The sequence below is a fragment of the Echiichthys vipera genome (genome assembly GCF_963691815.1).
Source record: "Echiichthys vipera genome assembly, chromosome: 16".
Classification (NCBI taxonomy): domain Eukaryota; kingdom Metazoa; phylum Chordata; class Actinopteri; order Perciformes; family Trachinidae; genus Echiichthys; species Echiichthys vipera.
Genome location: NC_139841.1, coordinates 17,179,357 through 17,194,954, shown reverse-complemented (window position 1 = coordinate 17,194,954; position 15,598 = coordinate 17,179,357). Strand labels below are relative to the sequence as shown.

At 37.7% G+C, this 15,598-nt stretch overlaps 3 protein-coding genes across 3 annotated transcripts; 2 read left to right on the top strand and 1 right to left on the bottom strand.

Moving 5' to 3' along the window:
* Positions 1-2,177: 2,177 nt before the first annotated feature.
* On the top strand, positions 2,178-4,667 carry gal3st1b (galactose-3-O-sulfotransferase 1b; the record flags this gene model as incomplete). The annotated part of the gene is made up of 3 exons (XM_083930138.1): positions 2,178-2,230; positions 3,290-3,425; positions 3,515-4,667. The coding sequence occupies exons 1-3, from the start codon at positions 2,215-2,217 to the stop codon at positions 4,665-4,667; spliced, it is 1,305 nt and encodes a 434-aa protein (XP_083786264.1). The 5' UTR covers positions 2,178-2,214.
* A 1,684-nt stretch (positions 4,668-6,351) lies between these two features.
* On the bottom strand, positions 6,352-7,017 carry uqcr10 (ubiquinol-cytochrome c reductase, complex III subunit X). Its single transcript, XM_083929483.1, has 2 exons — positions 6,867-7,017; positions 6,352-6,671 (listed from the first exon to the last, which is right to left on the bottom strand). Exons 1-2 carry the CDS (start codon positions 7,005-7,007, stop codon positions 6,621-6,623), a joined length of 192 nt encoding a protein of 63 aa, XP_083785609.1. The 5' UTR covers positions 7,008-7,017; the 3' UTR covers positions 6,352-6,620.
* A 49-nt stretch (positions 7,018-7,066) lies between these two features.
* Positions 7,067-11,274, top strand: zmat5 (zinc finger, matrin-type 5). Its single transcript, XM_083929493.1, has 6 exons — positions 7,067-7,178; positions 8,156-8,339; positions 8,627-8,689; positions 8,793-8,873; positions 9,785-9,893; positions 9,999-11,274. The coding sequence occupies exons 2-6, from the start codon at positions 8,213-8,215 to the stop codon at positions 10,144-10,146; spliced, it is 528 nt and encodes a 175-aa protein (XP_083785619.1). The 5' UTR covers positions 7,067-7,178; positions 8,156-8,212; the 3' UTR covers positions 10,147-11,274.
* The last annotated feature ends 4,324 nt before the right edge of the window (positions 11,275-15,598 follow it).

The following is a 15,598-nucleotide window of genomic DNA, read 5'->3' as shown; positions in this document are numbered from 1 at the left end:
TTTGAGTGGATCATTCACTTTAACATTTGACATGTGCCAGATGGTCCTTACTTCATATTTGTCTGAAGTCACAAGCATCCTTTGTTCATCGAACAGAGGCAGAAACATGTTTGAAGCAGAAAACCAGGAACTGTTCTGCTCTGTGTTCCAAAATATCCCAAAAACATGCCACAATTACTGCTGTATTTTACCTGCACTGTTGCATAGGCTGCAGTGGAGGGAAAACTGCTTGTGAGTTCAGTTTTATTTGAGACTGGTTGTGTCAGTACCTCTGGTTTCCCATAGCCTTTGAATCAAGTGTAAGTTGTGCTGCCCAGTGTAGTCATCTGAGAGATGGTTGATTGAATTGAAGTCAAGGAAAGTGTTCTTTTTAGGACTGGAAATTTTTACTCTAATGTTCTTAGACCCTTTGTAAAAGTCATAAAATTGAAAACGTTTCGCTAAGTGAAATTAAATATTCAATATTTTAGGGAACACCACAAAAGTTACAGTAATAGCCTTGACATAAAGTCACTTAAGTTCTTTTTTTGTTTTAGTCTCATATTTTGAACACTACCAGCACTACACAAAGTGCCTTTATTGGTGTGGATAGTTTGAGTGTCTCCTCAAAGTTGATTTTAGGAAATGAACACAGTGTGCTATGTAGTTTGTTAATCTTGTCCCACTGGCTCAACTTGAGTATTTCAGTATGAATTTGGTTTTATTTGAGTGTATTTCCTGATGTTTTTCTTTCTTGTGTTAAGTTGCCTCATAACTGCTCTATTGATTCACCATAATTTGTACATTGTAAAATATATGCAATAATTGATAAACACAATAAAATACAGTTCATATAAAAAGCAATCAGAATTGTGTTTACTGTTGTAGCTGTGGATACTGCAGGTGGACATTCAATCAAACAACACTGGGCTGGAAATATTGGGGGAAGATCATTGAAAACTCATGTTACACATGGCTGAAAATATTTTAAAACAGTCTGTTGCTGCCTTATATGTATATGCCTCCAGCTTCTTCGACTGTCGGCAGTCCCTGAATGGATCGATGCAACCCTAATATCGCGTAGTGACGTAGATCAGGTTGTCCTCACTGACGAATTTTGATGTGAATGACAACAGCTACGACTATTGCCACACAGACACTACAGTGGTGGGCTCCCTGTGTCAAATCGATGTGAACCACTGAATCAGAGATAATTCATCCCCAGCCAACGCTAGCAGCACCTGAGGCAGCACCTGAGTCAAGGTGCCTGGAGACTAAAGAAAAACAGCCCCACAACACAACACGCAGCTGTGATGAGACTAAGCAGACCCTGCTGGGTGTGCTCTCTAAACAGCTAGATGTTATATTCAGGTATTATTTTCATTGTGACATTTTTACAAGCCATACACACACATTCTAAATCCAGTATATTAATACCAGGTCTTAAGTGAAACATGAACAATGTCACAAAAATAATATAATACTCAATCCAATACAATAGTAGACTGGTGTTCTTGTGACTGGCCAACAAGTTCTCGTGAACAAAAAAAAATGATGTTAATCAGTATACACCCCTCATATCTGCATTCTCTGATCTGTTGCTGGGGTTAAAGATGGTCAAATGTTACAGAGCAAAGACACTGGGTTAAGTGTTGTTAAGTGTTACATATCGTTGTCATGGCAAATAAACATTGGTACAGTCATGTAGCCATATTAGAGCATTTTTGGAAATACTGTACGTTGGATACACCTACAGATGCCATTTTCATGCTCAAGAGAAAGCTTGTTATTAACCTACATATTTAAGCATGCCTTACTTTGATAATGCAGTGAGATTGGAAGTGTCATTTCAGAAGCTACAGGCCTAGTCTACTTCTTTTTAAAAAAAATATGATATGTCACACTAGAATCTGCTAGAACAATGATGTAGACCAAAGTACTGAATACTCAAACTGTATTAATAACGCACCTTTCAAAACCAGACTAACAAGGAAGGTACTGTACAGTGCAAACAGTGAATAAAAAGTAGATGGAAAGAATTGGAAATGTAGAGGTGTGCCATCCAATAGTAGCCTGTTTCACACACCAATTCAGCCTCTGTGGGAGGAGAATTTACATCTGACTTCTCTCTGTCCTCACAGCCAATGAGATATGACTTCAGAGTGTGTACAGCATGCCTAAGAGTGGGAGGATTTTCTTTCAACTTTGCAGAAAACCCTCAAACCGACACTGCTAATGCTGTCATCTGCAGGTAAAAGAAGCTCTTTACTTTTATTTCTTCCACATGTTGTTTCCTTGTATGATTTACAATGTCATTTACACTCAAAAATCAAAGGTTTTTTGTTTGTTTTTTAGGATAAGGGGTCTACAGAATTGTCATTTGAAGCTTCAGTCTCATTAGAGGAAATTAGGTTGGCAACCACAGTAAGCCACACAGTCCAAAATCAATAATAATTATAAAAATAAAAAAACAGACTTGATTAATAATTACAAACCTGACTTGTTTAAAAGACCTTCCAGTTCTAATGTAAAGTGCAGGAGCAGTGGGTCAGACCCAATGAGCTTATGATGAGTGTGAATCTCCAGTTCAGTGATGATTAGCACAGACATGTTGCATATGTGTAGGCTTTTATCAAGTGGAATTTATTTCTGTGTGAACGTTTCTGCTGTGCTCATCAAATGTAACAAAGGGACAGATGAATATCAATGATAAAGATAAGAAGTGAGAGCTGGTGTGCATTGCTCCTGGGTTGTGATCCAGGTATCTGAATTGTCATGACCAGGTATTCACCTTTTTTGATATTTTACTAGTTTCACTTTGAGTTATATACTGTTATAACTGTCTCCTTTCCCTTTACGTGTCTGTTGGTTGCTGAGAAGGAAATTCAAGCACTATAAACATGTTTAAAGTATAAACATGGGGGCTCTTTGTTTCATTTGTCAGAAATGATGATGCAGCGGTTTTCTTGCTTATCTGTGTTGTCTCTGCTCTATCTCCCCCTTTTGTTATTCTACAGCTGGTCATTTAAATCTTCTTTGAACCTCTTTTAGAAATGTTAGATTTCATTCAAGTAAGTTTGGCCTGGGCCTTTGTGTAAATACATAATAAACCTGCTGACAATCTGCTATCGAGGGATGAGGCGAGGGAGTAATTAGTCAGCATGCGTGTATGAATTGCCACGGGGCTTTACAACTGTTGAAGAGCTTGGTTGCGTGAGAGCACGACACTTCACAAAACTTCAAAGCCTTATTGGTCTTTTTCCTGCATTATTGTCCTCTACACATGCATGCTCTCTGATTTCATCCTCAGGATCACGTTGGGTTATGTCTGGCATCAAAGGAAAGAAGTGCACATTTTTTACACGAAGGCTCATTCTCTGGGTTTTACTGACCAACATCATGGTGGTGCTGTACTGCTTGACAAACCCAACCCAAGTAAAGATCAGGTAAAGATTGATAAGGAAAGCATCATTGTATTGAGCAAAGTTCATTCGTTTTTTGATATGGTTTGCTTATCCATCCATTCTGTTTATAGGGACTCATCACAAGACACGTGTCCTCTCAGTATGGCGAAATTATTGAAGAAAAATGTAAGTGCACCGTCTCGAAGCACAAAGTCAGAAGAGTGCTACCCCATGGTTGACATCATGTTCATGAAGACCCATAAAACTGCTAGCAGCACCATACTCAACATCCTCTTCAGGTTTGGAGAAAAGCACAAGCTTAAATTTGCCTTCCCTGATGGGCGCAATGACTTCTTCTATCCATCTCCTTTCCTGTGCTCCCAGGTGAAGGACTACACACCTGGAGACTGTTTCAACCTTGTTTGTAACCACATGCGTTTTGACTATAAAGAAGTAGCCAAGCTCCTTCCTCCAGATGCTGTGTACATCACCATCTTACGTGACCCCGTGGATCTCTTTGAGTCGTCCTTCCACTATTATCACAGAGCAGTTCCTCTCACATGGAGGATCAACGGTGAGAACAAACTGGCAGAGTTTCTAAACAACCCTCAGATCTTCTATAGTCCAGAGGCTTTCAACTCATTCTACCTTAAAAATCTGCTCTTTTTTGACTTTGGTTTTGACAACAACCTGGAGGCAGATGATCCCCGTGTAATGAGGAATATTCATAACTTATCGAAACGTTTTGATCTGGTTCTTGTAGCAGAACATTTCGAGGAGTCTCTTATCCTGCTTAAGGACACACTGTGTTGGACCATGGAGGACATCCTGTATTTTAAACTCAATGCTCGCAGGAGCTCATCTGTATCTCGCCTGACCCCTGAGTTGAGAGCCAAAGCTTTACAGTGGAACGGCGCTGACTGGAGACTCTATCAGCACTTTAACGCTTCCTTCTGGGCCAGAGTAGAGACGTATGGGAGAGAAAGAATGAAACAGGAGGTGAGTGAGTTGAGGAAAAGAAATGCTGAGATGAAGGCCATCTGTATCGAGGACGGAGGTGCAGTCGAAGCCCAAAAGATTCAGGACAGGCGTTTCCTGCCCTGGCAGCCAGTTGGAGAGTCTTCCATCCTGGGGTACAACGTGAAGAAAAATATTGATCCTAAATTCAGGAGAATCTGTGAAAAAATGCTCACACCTGAAATACAATACTTGTCGGACCTTGGCGTGAGCCTGTGGCTTACTAGACTGTGGGGTTGGTTAAAAGATGCTGTTTTTACAGTTTAACTTAGATTAAAACATTCAAAATATAGCAATTTATCCTGCACCGCATTTGTATGTTTCTTATTGAAACAAATGTTCTCCTTGTTTTAGTAAATCTTTTGGTAACACTTCATAATATATCCTGTGACTTATAGTGTAATTACCCAACACTAATGGTGTAAGATTGTTGTATAAATCAGTACATATGAATATTCACTGGTCCTTACTGCTACTTAAAAGTAGGTACGGTGGAACAAGGGAGTGGCAATTGTGCCTTTTAGCAGAAATGAGAAATAACTTACTCTGTAAGTATTTTAGTATTTACTAGATATCCACAGGCTGTTTCAGAGGAAATAAGAAATTACTTACACTGTAAGTATTTCTAAGTACTGGGTACTTATGGGGTATTTTAAAAAGAAATGAGAAATAGTTATTTCAGCAATAGTGTGCAATTTGCTTGATTGTCTATTGCAAGCAATAGTTCCCTGGTGCTATTGTTTTTTGGTGGTAAGCCCATAGGCATCAAACCGGGTGTGACCTCTACCAATGAGCATCAGTGATAGTTGTAATGTTATTGAAAGTGCAGTTCTTGTTATTCAGTGGGACAGGCAATGCTGGTGCACCCCCTAGAGGTCTATAGCAGTATGCAATGAAATGGCAGGGGCCTTGCCTGACCCTGTCGGTTTACATAAGATGTTTTCATCATAGCCAGCGATGATGGTTTGAAGCCAGTATAAGCGTCAGTCCCACCCATCATACCCTATTGCCAGTTTTTCTTTTTTTAAATAAATGATGGCCTTGGATCTTAAGCAATTGTTTATACATAAAGGTTAATCTAAATAAAAGCTTTATAATTGTATGTCACCAGACAAGTGGAGTTTAACATTTTAATTATGTGCATGAGAATCATCATCTACTTTAATGCTTAAATTTGACTGTCTGCTAGTTTTTTCTCTTTTGTAAATATGCTTTTTTTGTGAACTTACTTGGAAATATGCTTTATAAACAGTGTATAATTATTGATTTGTTTTTTTAAATGTCATACATGGACTGACTTTTGCTGTAATGTAGTAGATGGTGCAATAATGAGCAGTTGTCTGTTCTCCTTACATTGTTATGTGGCTTGTGACATGTCTATTTTACCACCTACTATGGAAATAAAGAGTGTCTTTTTATCTAGGTGATGTTGCATCTTGCCCAACTACAGCAATTTGGAATATGTTAATCAGGCTGTTCGTATTAATACATCACTAGCCTTAAACTTCAAACTGCTCACTTTTACATTTGCATTCTTTTTGAGCTTTTTTCTTTTGCATTGGTGTCAGATACCAAAAAAATATATACTTCAAAACCAATAAAATCAACTGCTGGCTTATGAAAAGGACACCAAGTATCCATCCATTGCCAACTTTGAAAAAAGGCAGTGGAACAGTTTGATTACAACTGCATCATGCTAAGACCCTTCCAAGTTATTCCTTTAATGTGGATTTATTCTCCAACACAGTCACAGGGATTGTGGAGTTAATGTGTACATAAGGCTGCTGGACACACTTTAAGATGACATATTGAGGTTAGGGTGTGTGCCTATGAAAACACTACTCAAGTCAGTAAATAAGTAAATAATAGTAATGATAGTGGAACTGAACTAGTAAATTCGCTTTTACACATGCTTGTCCATATGCTAAATCAAAACAAAGCAAGATCTCTAAGATATTCACATGTTTAATTTAACCATTTACAATCAGTGGAGAGATGTTTTACAAATAACAGGAAGGGGAGGAAGGCGTGATAGGAACCATTTCTCCATCTTCATGGTGGTGTGCGCAGTCCATCAGCTCCCGCAGGTCCCACTGGGCATGACTTTGAGCACAATGTCCATGATGACTGATGCTTGGTTCCGGTGTGGAGTCCAGGAAGAATGGATGATTGAAGTGTGACAACAATTTTACTTCAGCCTTCAGGTAACTCCGTAGCACCCTACTCCTCCTCTTTGCTCTCGTAATTATGTTTGATGTGTTTCCACAGTTTCTACAAAAAAAAAATCACATTCGGTAACGTTAGACATTTTATATAAAGAGATGGGTTGTATGAACAAACAGAGTTATAAACTGACGCGATTGTTCGTAGCAGGCAGGCTAGCTAAGCTAACGCTAGCGCCGCTTCGTCCTCTGCTTACAAGGTCAGGTAAAAACGAGCATTTTAAACACAAAAAGACACACTTACCCCGCGATTCATTTGCTCAAAAATCGCGTCGCCACCTTGGTCAAATAGTCTTTCGAAGAAGATCGCTCCAACCATGATGGTTACAGCAAAAGTAGACGTCCTCTTGAAGAGCAGATGATAGACGTTCTTTGCTAGCGACATGTTGGTGGATTGACGTATTGCGCATGAACGGAAGCGCTGACCCTACAGCGCTACCGTAGCAAAAACGGTTAGCAGTAAGTAGTATTTCCTTTTCCTCTCTAGCTAGTAAACGTTACATACTGTGTTTTCAAAGTAAACATCATAGAAGAGGACTGCACTGTTTCACAAACGGTTTGTGCTTTTGGACGTTTAACTTCGCAGTGCTTTGAAGCAAACGTTGTAATAGTAACCATGTTAAGCGAAGTAACCAGAGGTAACAACAGTGTTTCGCCGGATTAGGGGGAACTCTTTGTAGGAGCATCAAACTGTCAGGACACACGCTGAGTGATATTTCTAAACAGTTTTGTGCCTTTTAGAATTTGTATAGAACAGCAAGTCATACCACGACACACTCAAAATAAAGGCACGTCCATCACTAAACCACGAGATGGCAGCAAAAGAATGCTACTACACGTGTCCCTGTTTATGATGCTGCTGGTGTTCTTGGTGTTCTTGTACGTGGCTGGAACCAGTTTGTGCCTCCAGTGTAATGATTTTGTTTAGTGCTATACCAAATCTGAACATGAATACAAAATAATTCAATGCAAAGTCAATCATGCATTGATGCGAAAGACTCCAATGTCAAAATAACTATACCACGACCATGATTAGGCATAAATTGGGTCTGTAAGGTATGTACTTTTGACCTTTTTTTCCCTGAAGTGATTAGTCGATCAATTGATTATTGAACTCACAGAGATGGATATCAATTAACATACTTATTATTTTATATATGAGGCAGTTTTATAGCACTGAAAATGACAAAACAAATGTGAAGATGTCGTCTTGGGCATCTCAGGGAAACTTTGATCTGCATTTGGGTCCATTTTTATTTTATAGGCTAAACCACTCGTTCATTAATCAGAAAAATAATCAACATAATAATGATTTTGATGATTGTAAAAATGACAGACAACATAATTAATAATTGTACACATAATCTGTCTGGCTAAACTCCATTTTTTCTCTGTGTGGCTTTGTTAATGAATCCGCCTGTGCATAATGATACTTAACATAACACTCATGTGCAGAATCCATTTCAGTCAGCACGGCTGTTCACTCTGTGTGTTGACAGAGCAGTTATGTCAATGTCTTTTGTTTCTGTTCAGTGTCTTATAGTGATATGAAAGGTGACATCTTGTTGTTTTGAGCACCTAACCTGCACCATGGGGAGGAGATACTACTGTGACTACTGTGACCGATCCTTTCAGGACAACATGCATAACAGGAAAAAACATCTTAACGGTGTTCAGCATCACAGAGCTAAAAAGGCCTGGTATGACTATTTCAGAGGTGAGACTAGCAGTTGTCCTTTGACGCAATAAAACAAAACAAATGACATGCTATGATTTGTATGATCTATGATGATTTAGTGTAAATGTGTTGGTTGTAAACAGGGATCCTATAATTACAATTTACTATTCAAGTGCCACATCTTTAAGCTGTTTAGGACATTTTGATTAAAGAATTAAGCATGCTTACATTTCATTACGCCATCTTAGCTGCCCACCTGCTTACTTTATCATGGAAGATTATATAAACAACCAAGTACACAACACTATCGTTTTTTTCCCCCACAGACTCTTCAGCCATTCTGTGTGATGAGCAAACAAAGAAACCCTGCAGGAAGTTTCTCCAAAAAGGTAACAGAACAGTTTAACCATACATTTATCCAACAACCAGGAAATTATGTTAAATATCTCCATTCTAATAATGTTTTTTTTTTTCCTGGCTTTTTTTTTTTAGGAATTTGTGATTTTGGCCCTAACTGCAGATTTTCTCACATGTCCGAAGAGGATCTGTATAACTTAAAGAATCAAGTGGAAGGTAAGTTGGAATTAAAGGGTAATTCTCTCTGCCATATGATTGAGAACTTTTTGCGTCACAGTTCCCCAAAGCAATATGCCACGCATTTAATGCACATACTGTAGCATTTGCAAATATAAACAGTATTATCTCAATTATTCTTTAATAATGAATAATCTAACATTGGATTCACAGATGTCACATATGATCAACGCAGTCCAGATTGTTAATGGCTCAAAAGTTGTGCTGCAAAGGGGGTTTAAAGTAAACTTTAAAGGTCCCATATTAAGATCATCTTCAGACTCATACTTGTATTTCTGGTTTCTACTTAAACACGTTTACATGCTTGAATGTCCAAAAAACACATTAGTTATTTCATGTTGGCTCTCTGAATATACCTGTATTAACCCTCTGACTAGCGCCTGTCTCTTTAAGACCCTTTCCGGAAAAAGCCGAGTCTGGTCTGATTGGTTAGTGTTTTTGGGTCTTCTGCATCTGCACTCTCAGCGTCATTGATATTGAGGAATAACTGGCACTGTAGCAGCACTTTTTTACTTAGTAAAGTTGTGACATCACAATCGTGCAGAAACCCGGACGGCTCGCTTAGAGCCACAGTTTCTGAATACAGGCTGTGTGCATTTCTATGTGGATTGAGTGTTTTGATACTTTCACAGTATTTATATAGCACCTCGACCTGCTTTATAATAAACAAATACACGGAAATTTCATTTTTCAATATATGGGACATTTAAAAAAAAACCAGCAAGCATGTCAACAACCTTGTGTCAGCACTTTCCCTAAGTCCTTAGCATTTTCTAAAAATATGATAGTATACAGGTACTAATTGTCAAGTCATTTGTCATTTTGTCCAGATGACTGTATGAATTGTGACGCGTTGACAGTGAGATGGAGTGAGATTTAATTTCTTTCAGATGAAAGATGGCAGAGAGAGGACTCTGTAGACAGAAGGATGTCTGGGCAAAGTATGGAAGAATGGCTCAAGAGAAGGGAAAAGAAGCAAACTGCCGTGGGTATCAAAGGGTATGCACTTTCATTTTTGCCTTAACATTTATTCATACATGGTTAGCATTGCTAATGGTTATTCCTGTCGATTTATTTCAACTGATCCATTATTTATTTCTGCAGAGATCAAAAAATTCAGGAAGACAGTGAAGAGGGCCTAGAAGAAAGTGCCATACCTCAGCAGCTCCTCTCCATCCCTGACCTTCCACCATCTCTTCTACCTCCTCCTCCAGGCGGATGGAAAGTCAAAGTGAACACAGAATGGGGTTGAATGTATACACTTTGTTGTTCAAATCACTATTAAGTCGATATCTGACATTATTAGAAGGAGGGGTGGTAAAAAATACACGTTATCATGGAATGGTGTCACGTTCCTATTTGAAGGTTTTTCAGTTTGAAATAAGGTTTTCAGTTGATTCTAAAAAGCTGTTTTACTTTTCTAATTTTAAATGAGAATAAAACCATTTAGTTTGACGTACAGTTTTGGTCATGTTTGTTTAAAAGGCAGTCTTAGCCATACAAATACTGCATAATAATCATAATAACAACCCTCATAATTGACGCACATCAGTGTATTGTTGATTACTCCGCCAATCTGAAGTAGAGGGCCTTTACCGTGAACCTCCTCTAAGGAGTTACATTTAATGTCATATTGCCCCGAATGGAATGGAGGATCGCTGAGCAGATGGAAATATTTTTTTGTTTTATTTTAATTCTCTGTCACTGGGGGAATCACTCATCTGACTGAATGTTGTGTCTTACCCAGCCATCTGAAAACATAATTTTACTTCTAAATAGTAAAGATTGCACACTAATGATCTGGACTAAGTTTTCATAGTTAGAAAGTTTGTTAATGAGCCTCATGCTGATCCAGATTTGTGATTAATGTATTTATAATTGTCATTGGCATTTTAAAGTCCTCAATTGGGTTATTCCCCACAACTGGGCTGCAATGTAAATATGTATACCCAATTCAGTGTGCGCAGTGTCTCATTAAATTGTTTTTTTTTCTGTTTTGTATCATTTTGTTGAACTCTAATCTGCTGTCTTGCCCAGAATATGTGTCTGACTTTAAAGTTACCCAGTGGTGTTTTAGACCCCCAGTAGCACTCTGGAGCAGTGTTTTAATGCATGCGTCCCTTTTTTTTGTATCGTGTAAACCCATAAGGACACGTGCACTCTCAGTTTTGGTTTCAGGCATTTCTGCCTATCGATGGCTTCAGTGACATGGGAACAAACCCTAACAATGCTCCAAATGTTGCATGTGGATAGTGCATGCATGCAACATGTTTAGTACCTCTCAAGGATGCACACAGTGGTAAGAGTGTTTTTTTCATGCTGTTTTGATGACCTGACTATTTTCATCTATTTCAATAAAACTATTTTTTTAGTCATTTAAGTAGTGAGCTTGTGGCTTTATTTATTACAGGATCCTTATCTTTTTATATATAGGTGTATGCTATACATTAAACACAATGATACACCTAGTCCTTATCCAAGATCTAATCTTCTCAGATCTAAATTACTACATGTTGTGCTCACAACCTACCCGTTCTCTTACAACTACTACAGTAACCGAGTATGCATGTTATTTGTCCCTAAAGCTCTTAATTCTAAGGCTTGGATGTTTGTTCCCGCTACTACATAAAATGCATCACTATATGGCTACAAGGAAATGGGTTCTGCATGCTCAACATGCCTGATGCTACACTGTCGGGGCCAATACACTATCAGATCCTAACAGATAACCCCTCCTGATCCTAAAGTGTTGACTGAAGAAGGAATTCAGATGTTCAATGAAAATGCACCCCCCTCCAGATCAGCTCTTCTTTTTTTCAGCTCTTCTTTTTTTTCTTATCCTCTATACTTATTCGAGCATAAAGTCTTGCAGAAGACGTCCTCAGGGGAGCCAGAATGAACGTTTTTATATGTATTTTCTGGACGTTGTAATTCCAATTAACTCTGTTTGTCAGTGGACATCTACGATTAACCGTGGCTAAACATCTTTCCTCAACTAACTAATTCTGGTTGTCAATGGACGTCCATATTAAAGCATGTTGGAGCTGTTTGTTTGTTTGTCCAGATTATGACCTGGCCCAATGGAACCCAATGTCAACCTGTTTCCTGCCTGCTCAGTGGTATTAATGTTATGTGGATAATGTTCATAAAAAATGTTCCTTTTTTGAAAATTTGTAAACACACATTTGTAAACAGAAAAAACATAAACAGCCAGCTCATTTCTAATGCCTTCGTTTTTAATTGGACTACATGCATCTAGACAGCACTTACATTAGTGTATAATTGATGCAGTAATCTCTACATGTGCAGTAACAGTTACAGAAACAAAACAGAGCTGGATATTCTCAATCTAGACATTAAAATTACTCATAATGTCACACAGCAGGATGATACAAATATTAAAGTTTGAAGGACCTAACTAAGAACGGGGAGAGGGAAATACATCACTAATTATTGGTACTTGATTTACTAATGAGGCATTTCAATTAAAAAAAAGTACATTTAGCGTCAGGTTCATCTTTGCCAAAAGGGATTTCAGTAAAAATGGTTTCTCTTCTTTCTAGACGGTGTTCTAAAGTTACTCTAAGTCAAGGCATGAGAGCACATTTTTTTTACACCAAATGACAAAAGGCACAGAAGACATCTACAGGCCAAATCAAATTGATATCAACAATTAAGACAATCTGTCAACAGAGTGTACACAAATATGCTCATTAAAGCACTGTAACATAGAATAGGACACAATAATTGCTTATATATCTTAAGACAAGATTTTACACAATAATTATATTTTACATTCACACAACACCCACACTTTACATGATATGTACACATGAGGTAATGTGATGTCCTAAGTAGTTCTTACATACAAACAGTCACTATGTACAAGATAAAATATATATTTTTATTGCCAGAATGATACTCGCTGTTTCATATGTTTACTCTTGTGATGTAACTTTGATAAACTTTTCATAGATAAAAAGAGCAAGAAAAAAATATATATAGCATTTTGTAACACTTGTCAAAAGTGTCAGTTATTTGTTAAAGAAAACATTCTAAAAAAAGAATCTTAACTCAGAAAAGTTAATGTAAGTGCATGGCCCTAATACACACAAGAACTTGTATCTGAATGTCCAGTCAACCCGGAAATTATATCAGACACCTATTTTTTTTGGGGCATTGTTTTATACAAAACATTTTGCTTACGTTCATCATAAAATCACATAGATTTAATGTATCACTTTTTCAAGTAAGAAAATATAACCATGTTATACTTTAAACAATATGTTGTTTTGGTGGTCCATGAAAAGTCAGAAAACAACATTTGTCATGATATGTTAAATTATTGTTCACAGCATACTTCAAAGTATTTAGTATTTTTGATATTGTCTGCACGTCCACAAAAATCGACATTTACAGGAAAATGTCAAATACTGAGGTTTCTTTTTCAATGATTACCATACAAATTGCATAATTATTTGAATACATACACCAGGGTTCAAAATTTGATCTCACACACATAGAACACACATATTTTTCTAGTTTAATGTACATGCAAGTGTGTTGTGTGAACTGATTTTTCATTTGCTATAAATATTACAGTTGTTGAAGCTCTAAACATTTCAAGGTTGACTTCACTGGTAGCTCAGGTCTTTCACTGTGACTCATTATGACTCATTTTAGTGCCAAGATGCACAGAATTGCATTATTGTGCATGTATCGCTGGCAGACTGAGTATGAAACACTTGTTTTTTTTACTGTTCACTTCAGTTTAATTCTTAATCCTACAGTTTTAGATGGGAAAACAGCAGTTTGATTTACAAATCAATTCACAGGTGTTCAGGCAAGAAGGCTCAGTATGAGCTGTAAAACAAACCAATGCACTTTTTCTTTGGCCCGAGTACACAGAATGTTGTAGAGGGTCACAGACTGCTACCACATGAAATTCAATCCCATTGTTATGTGTGCATTTGTCTTTTGGTCCAAGATTTGCTGTGTGTCTGCCAGTTACTGCAGCTCTGATCTTCTTACTTTATCTTTTCTATGCTTCTTTTCAGCAGTGCTGTCCAGTGTGTTCCTGTACCTGTTCACCAATTTATTCCAGTTGTTGGACTCTCGTTGACACATCGAGGACTTGTTGGATAATATAACATAATAAACGGGTTTATGTTTGTAGCATCTAATAAAAGTAGCAAAGCAGTGCACCTCACTAGATTACCATGGTTCCGTTCTCTGTGTTGTCCTAAAGCTGTAGCTTCACAATACCTTCACAAGACCAAGTGTCAAGAGCACAGCCTGTGAGGCTATGCTTAGGCCTAACAGTGCTTTGAGCTAAATGCTAATGCTAGCACGGGAGCATGCTCATAAGGACAAAACTAACATGCTGATGTTTAGTAGGTACAATGTTTACCATGTTCACCAACCTAGTTAAGCGTTTTAGCATGCTAATATTGCTAAGTAGCATTAAGCACAAGGACACACAGCTGAGGTTGATTTGAATGTTGCGGGATGAAAAGTCAAGGGATCAGCAAAGGTATTACAGTTCGTCCTGAGACATTTCACTCAAACCACAAATGGCAACCTCAAGGTGATGCTAGATGGGGAAAAAATCAAAGGAATCACCAAAGTCCTTGTGATGCATCCTTTGGGAACCATAATGGTCTGTAGCAAATTTTGTGCCAATTCATCAAGTAGATGTTGAGATATTTCACAGGGTAACTGTGGATAGGGGACTGTGGAAACTTTGTCGGCTATTCAACCTTTCAATCTCTTTACTTATTATATTTTGATTTTCATTGTCTGCTTGCTTTTGGTACTGTTTCACTGCTTCTTTTTTTTAACTTACATTTTTACTGATGCTTTTGTCATTGCACTATTCCTTTTGCTGCTGTAACACTGTAAATGCCCCCAATGGTAGAACTAATAAAGGACATTTCTTATCTTAAAATTTTGATAATGCTGGTGGCATTACAGGGAAAGTCAGGGGATCACTAAAGTCAGCAGTGTTTATTCTCTGGGAACAATGAGTGTCAAAATAGTTCAAAATTTCATGGCAAAAGTTTTTGAGATATCTGGACCAAAGTGGTGAACATGCTGCCATTGCCATCCCTACAGCATTTTAGCGTGGCTAAAAAGTTGTCACTTTAAATATTTATTTAACAGATATATAAATGGCTTTAAGGGGGCTGTTCTTTTGTTAACATTTCCAATAGATCACAGGTGGTGGATTTCTGGACTGGAAATCTTGGTACCAAAACAAACAGAGACCTAAAAGAGACATTATGCAGTACCTAGTCATTTGTATGTTTTCATAAATGATTTAAAGCTACTTTATATGCAGCCCATCAACATGTTGGTATTGCTTTATTACTATCATCAGTAATATCATTATTGGGTGCATTCCAAACGGCAGAGTTCTCATCAACAACATTAATTGTTTTTATATACACAGACACAGCACAGCTATTACTATAGCAGGTACTACACTCTGCTTTCATATCTAATTTCTTAGAAAACATCAGACATTTGAATTAATGACATACTCTTTTCACATAGTAATCAGCCCTTGAAATGTCTTTCTTTCTTTTATCCCATAATACGCTATGATTTTTGGTCGTACAAAACGACTGCGTGACATCATTCATTATAGAGAGAAGCTGTGATAGCATCGTCGTGGGTGTTGAAAACATTGAACAAAACCAAAG

Bases quoted from the DNA above. Each gene is read 5' to 3' on its own strand.
- uqcr10 (XM_083929483.1), bottom strand. From the start codon at position 7,007: ATGTCGCTAGCAAAGAACGTCTATCATCTGCTCTTCAAGAGGACGTCT. The intron at 6,672-6,866 runs GTAAGTGTGTCT...TTTTTTTTGTAG, and splicing joins TTGAGCAAATGAATCGCGGG to AAACTGTGGAAACACATCAA.
- zmat5 (XM_083929493.1), top strand. From the start codon at position 8,213: ATGGGGAGGAGATACTACTGTGACTACTGTGACCGATCCTTTCAGGAC. The intron at 8,340-8,626 runs GTGAGACTAGCA...TTTCCCCCACAG, and splicing joins CTGGTATGACTATTTCAGAG to ACTCTTCAGCCATTCTGTGT. The intron at 8,690-8,792 runs GTAACAGAACAG...TTTTTTTTTTAG, and splicing joins CAGGAAGTTTCTCCAAAAAG to GAATTTGTGATTTTGGCCCT.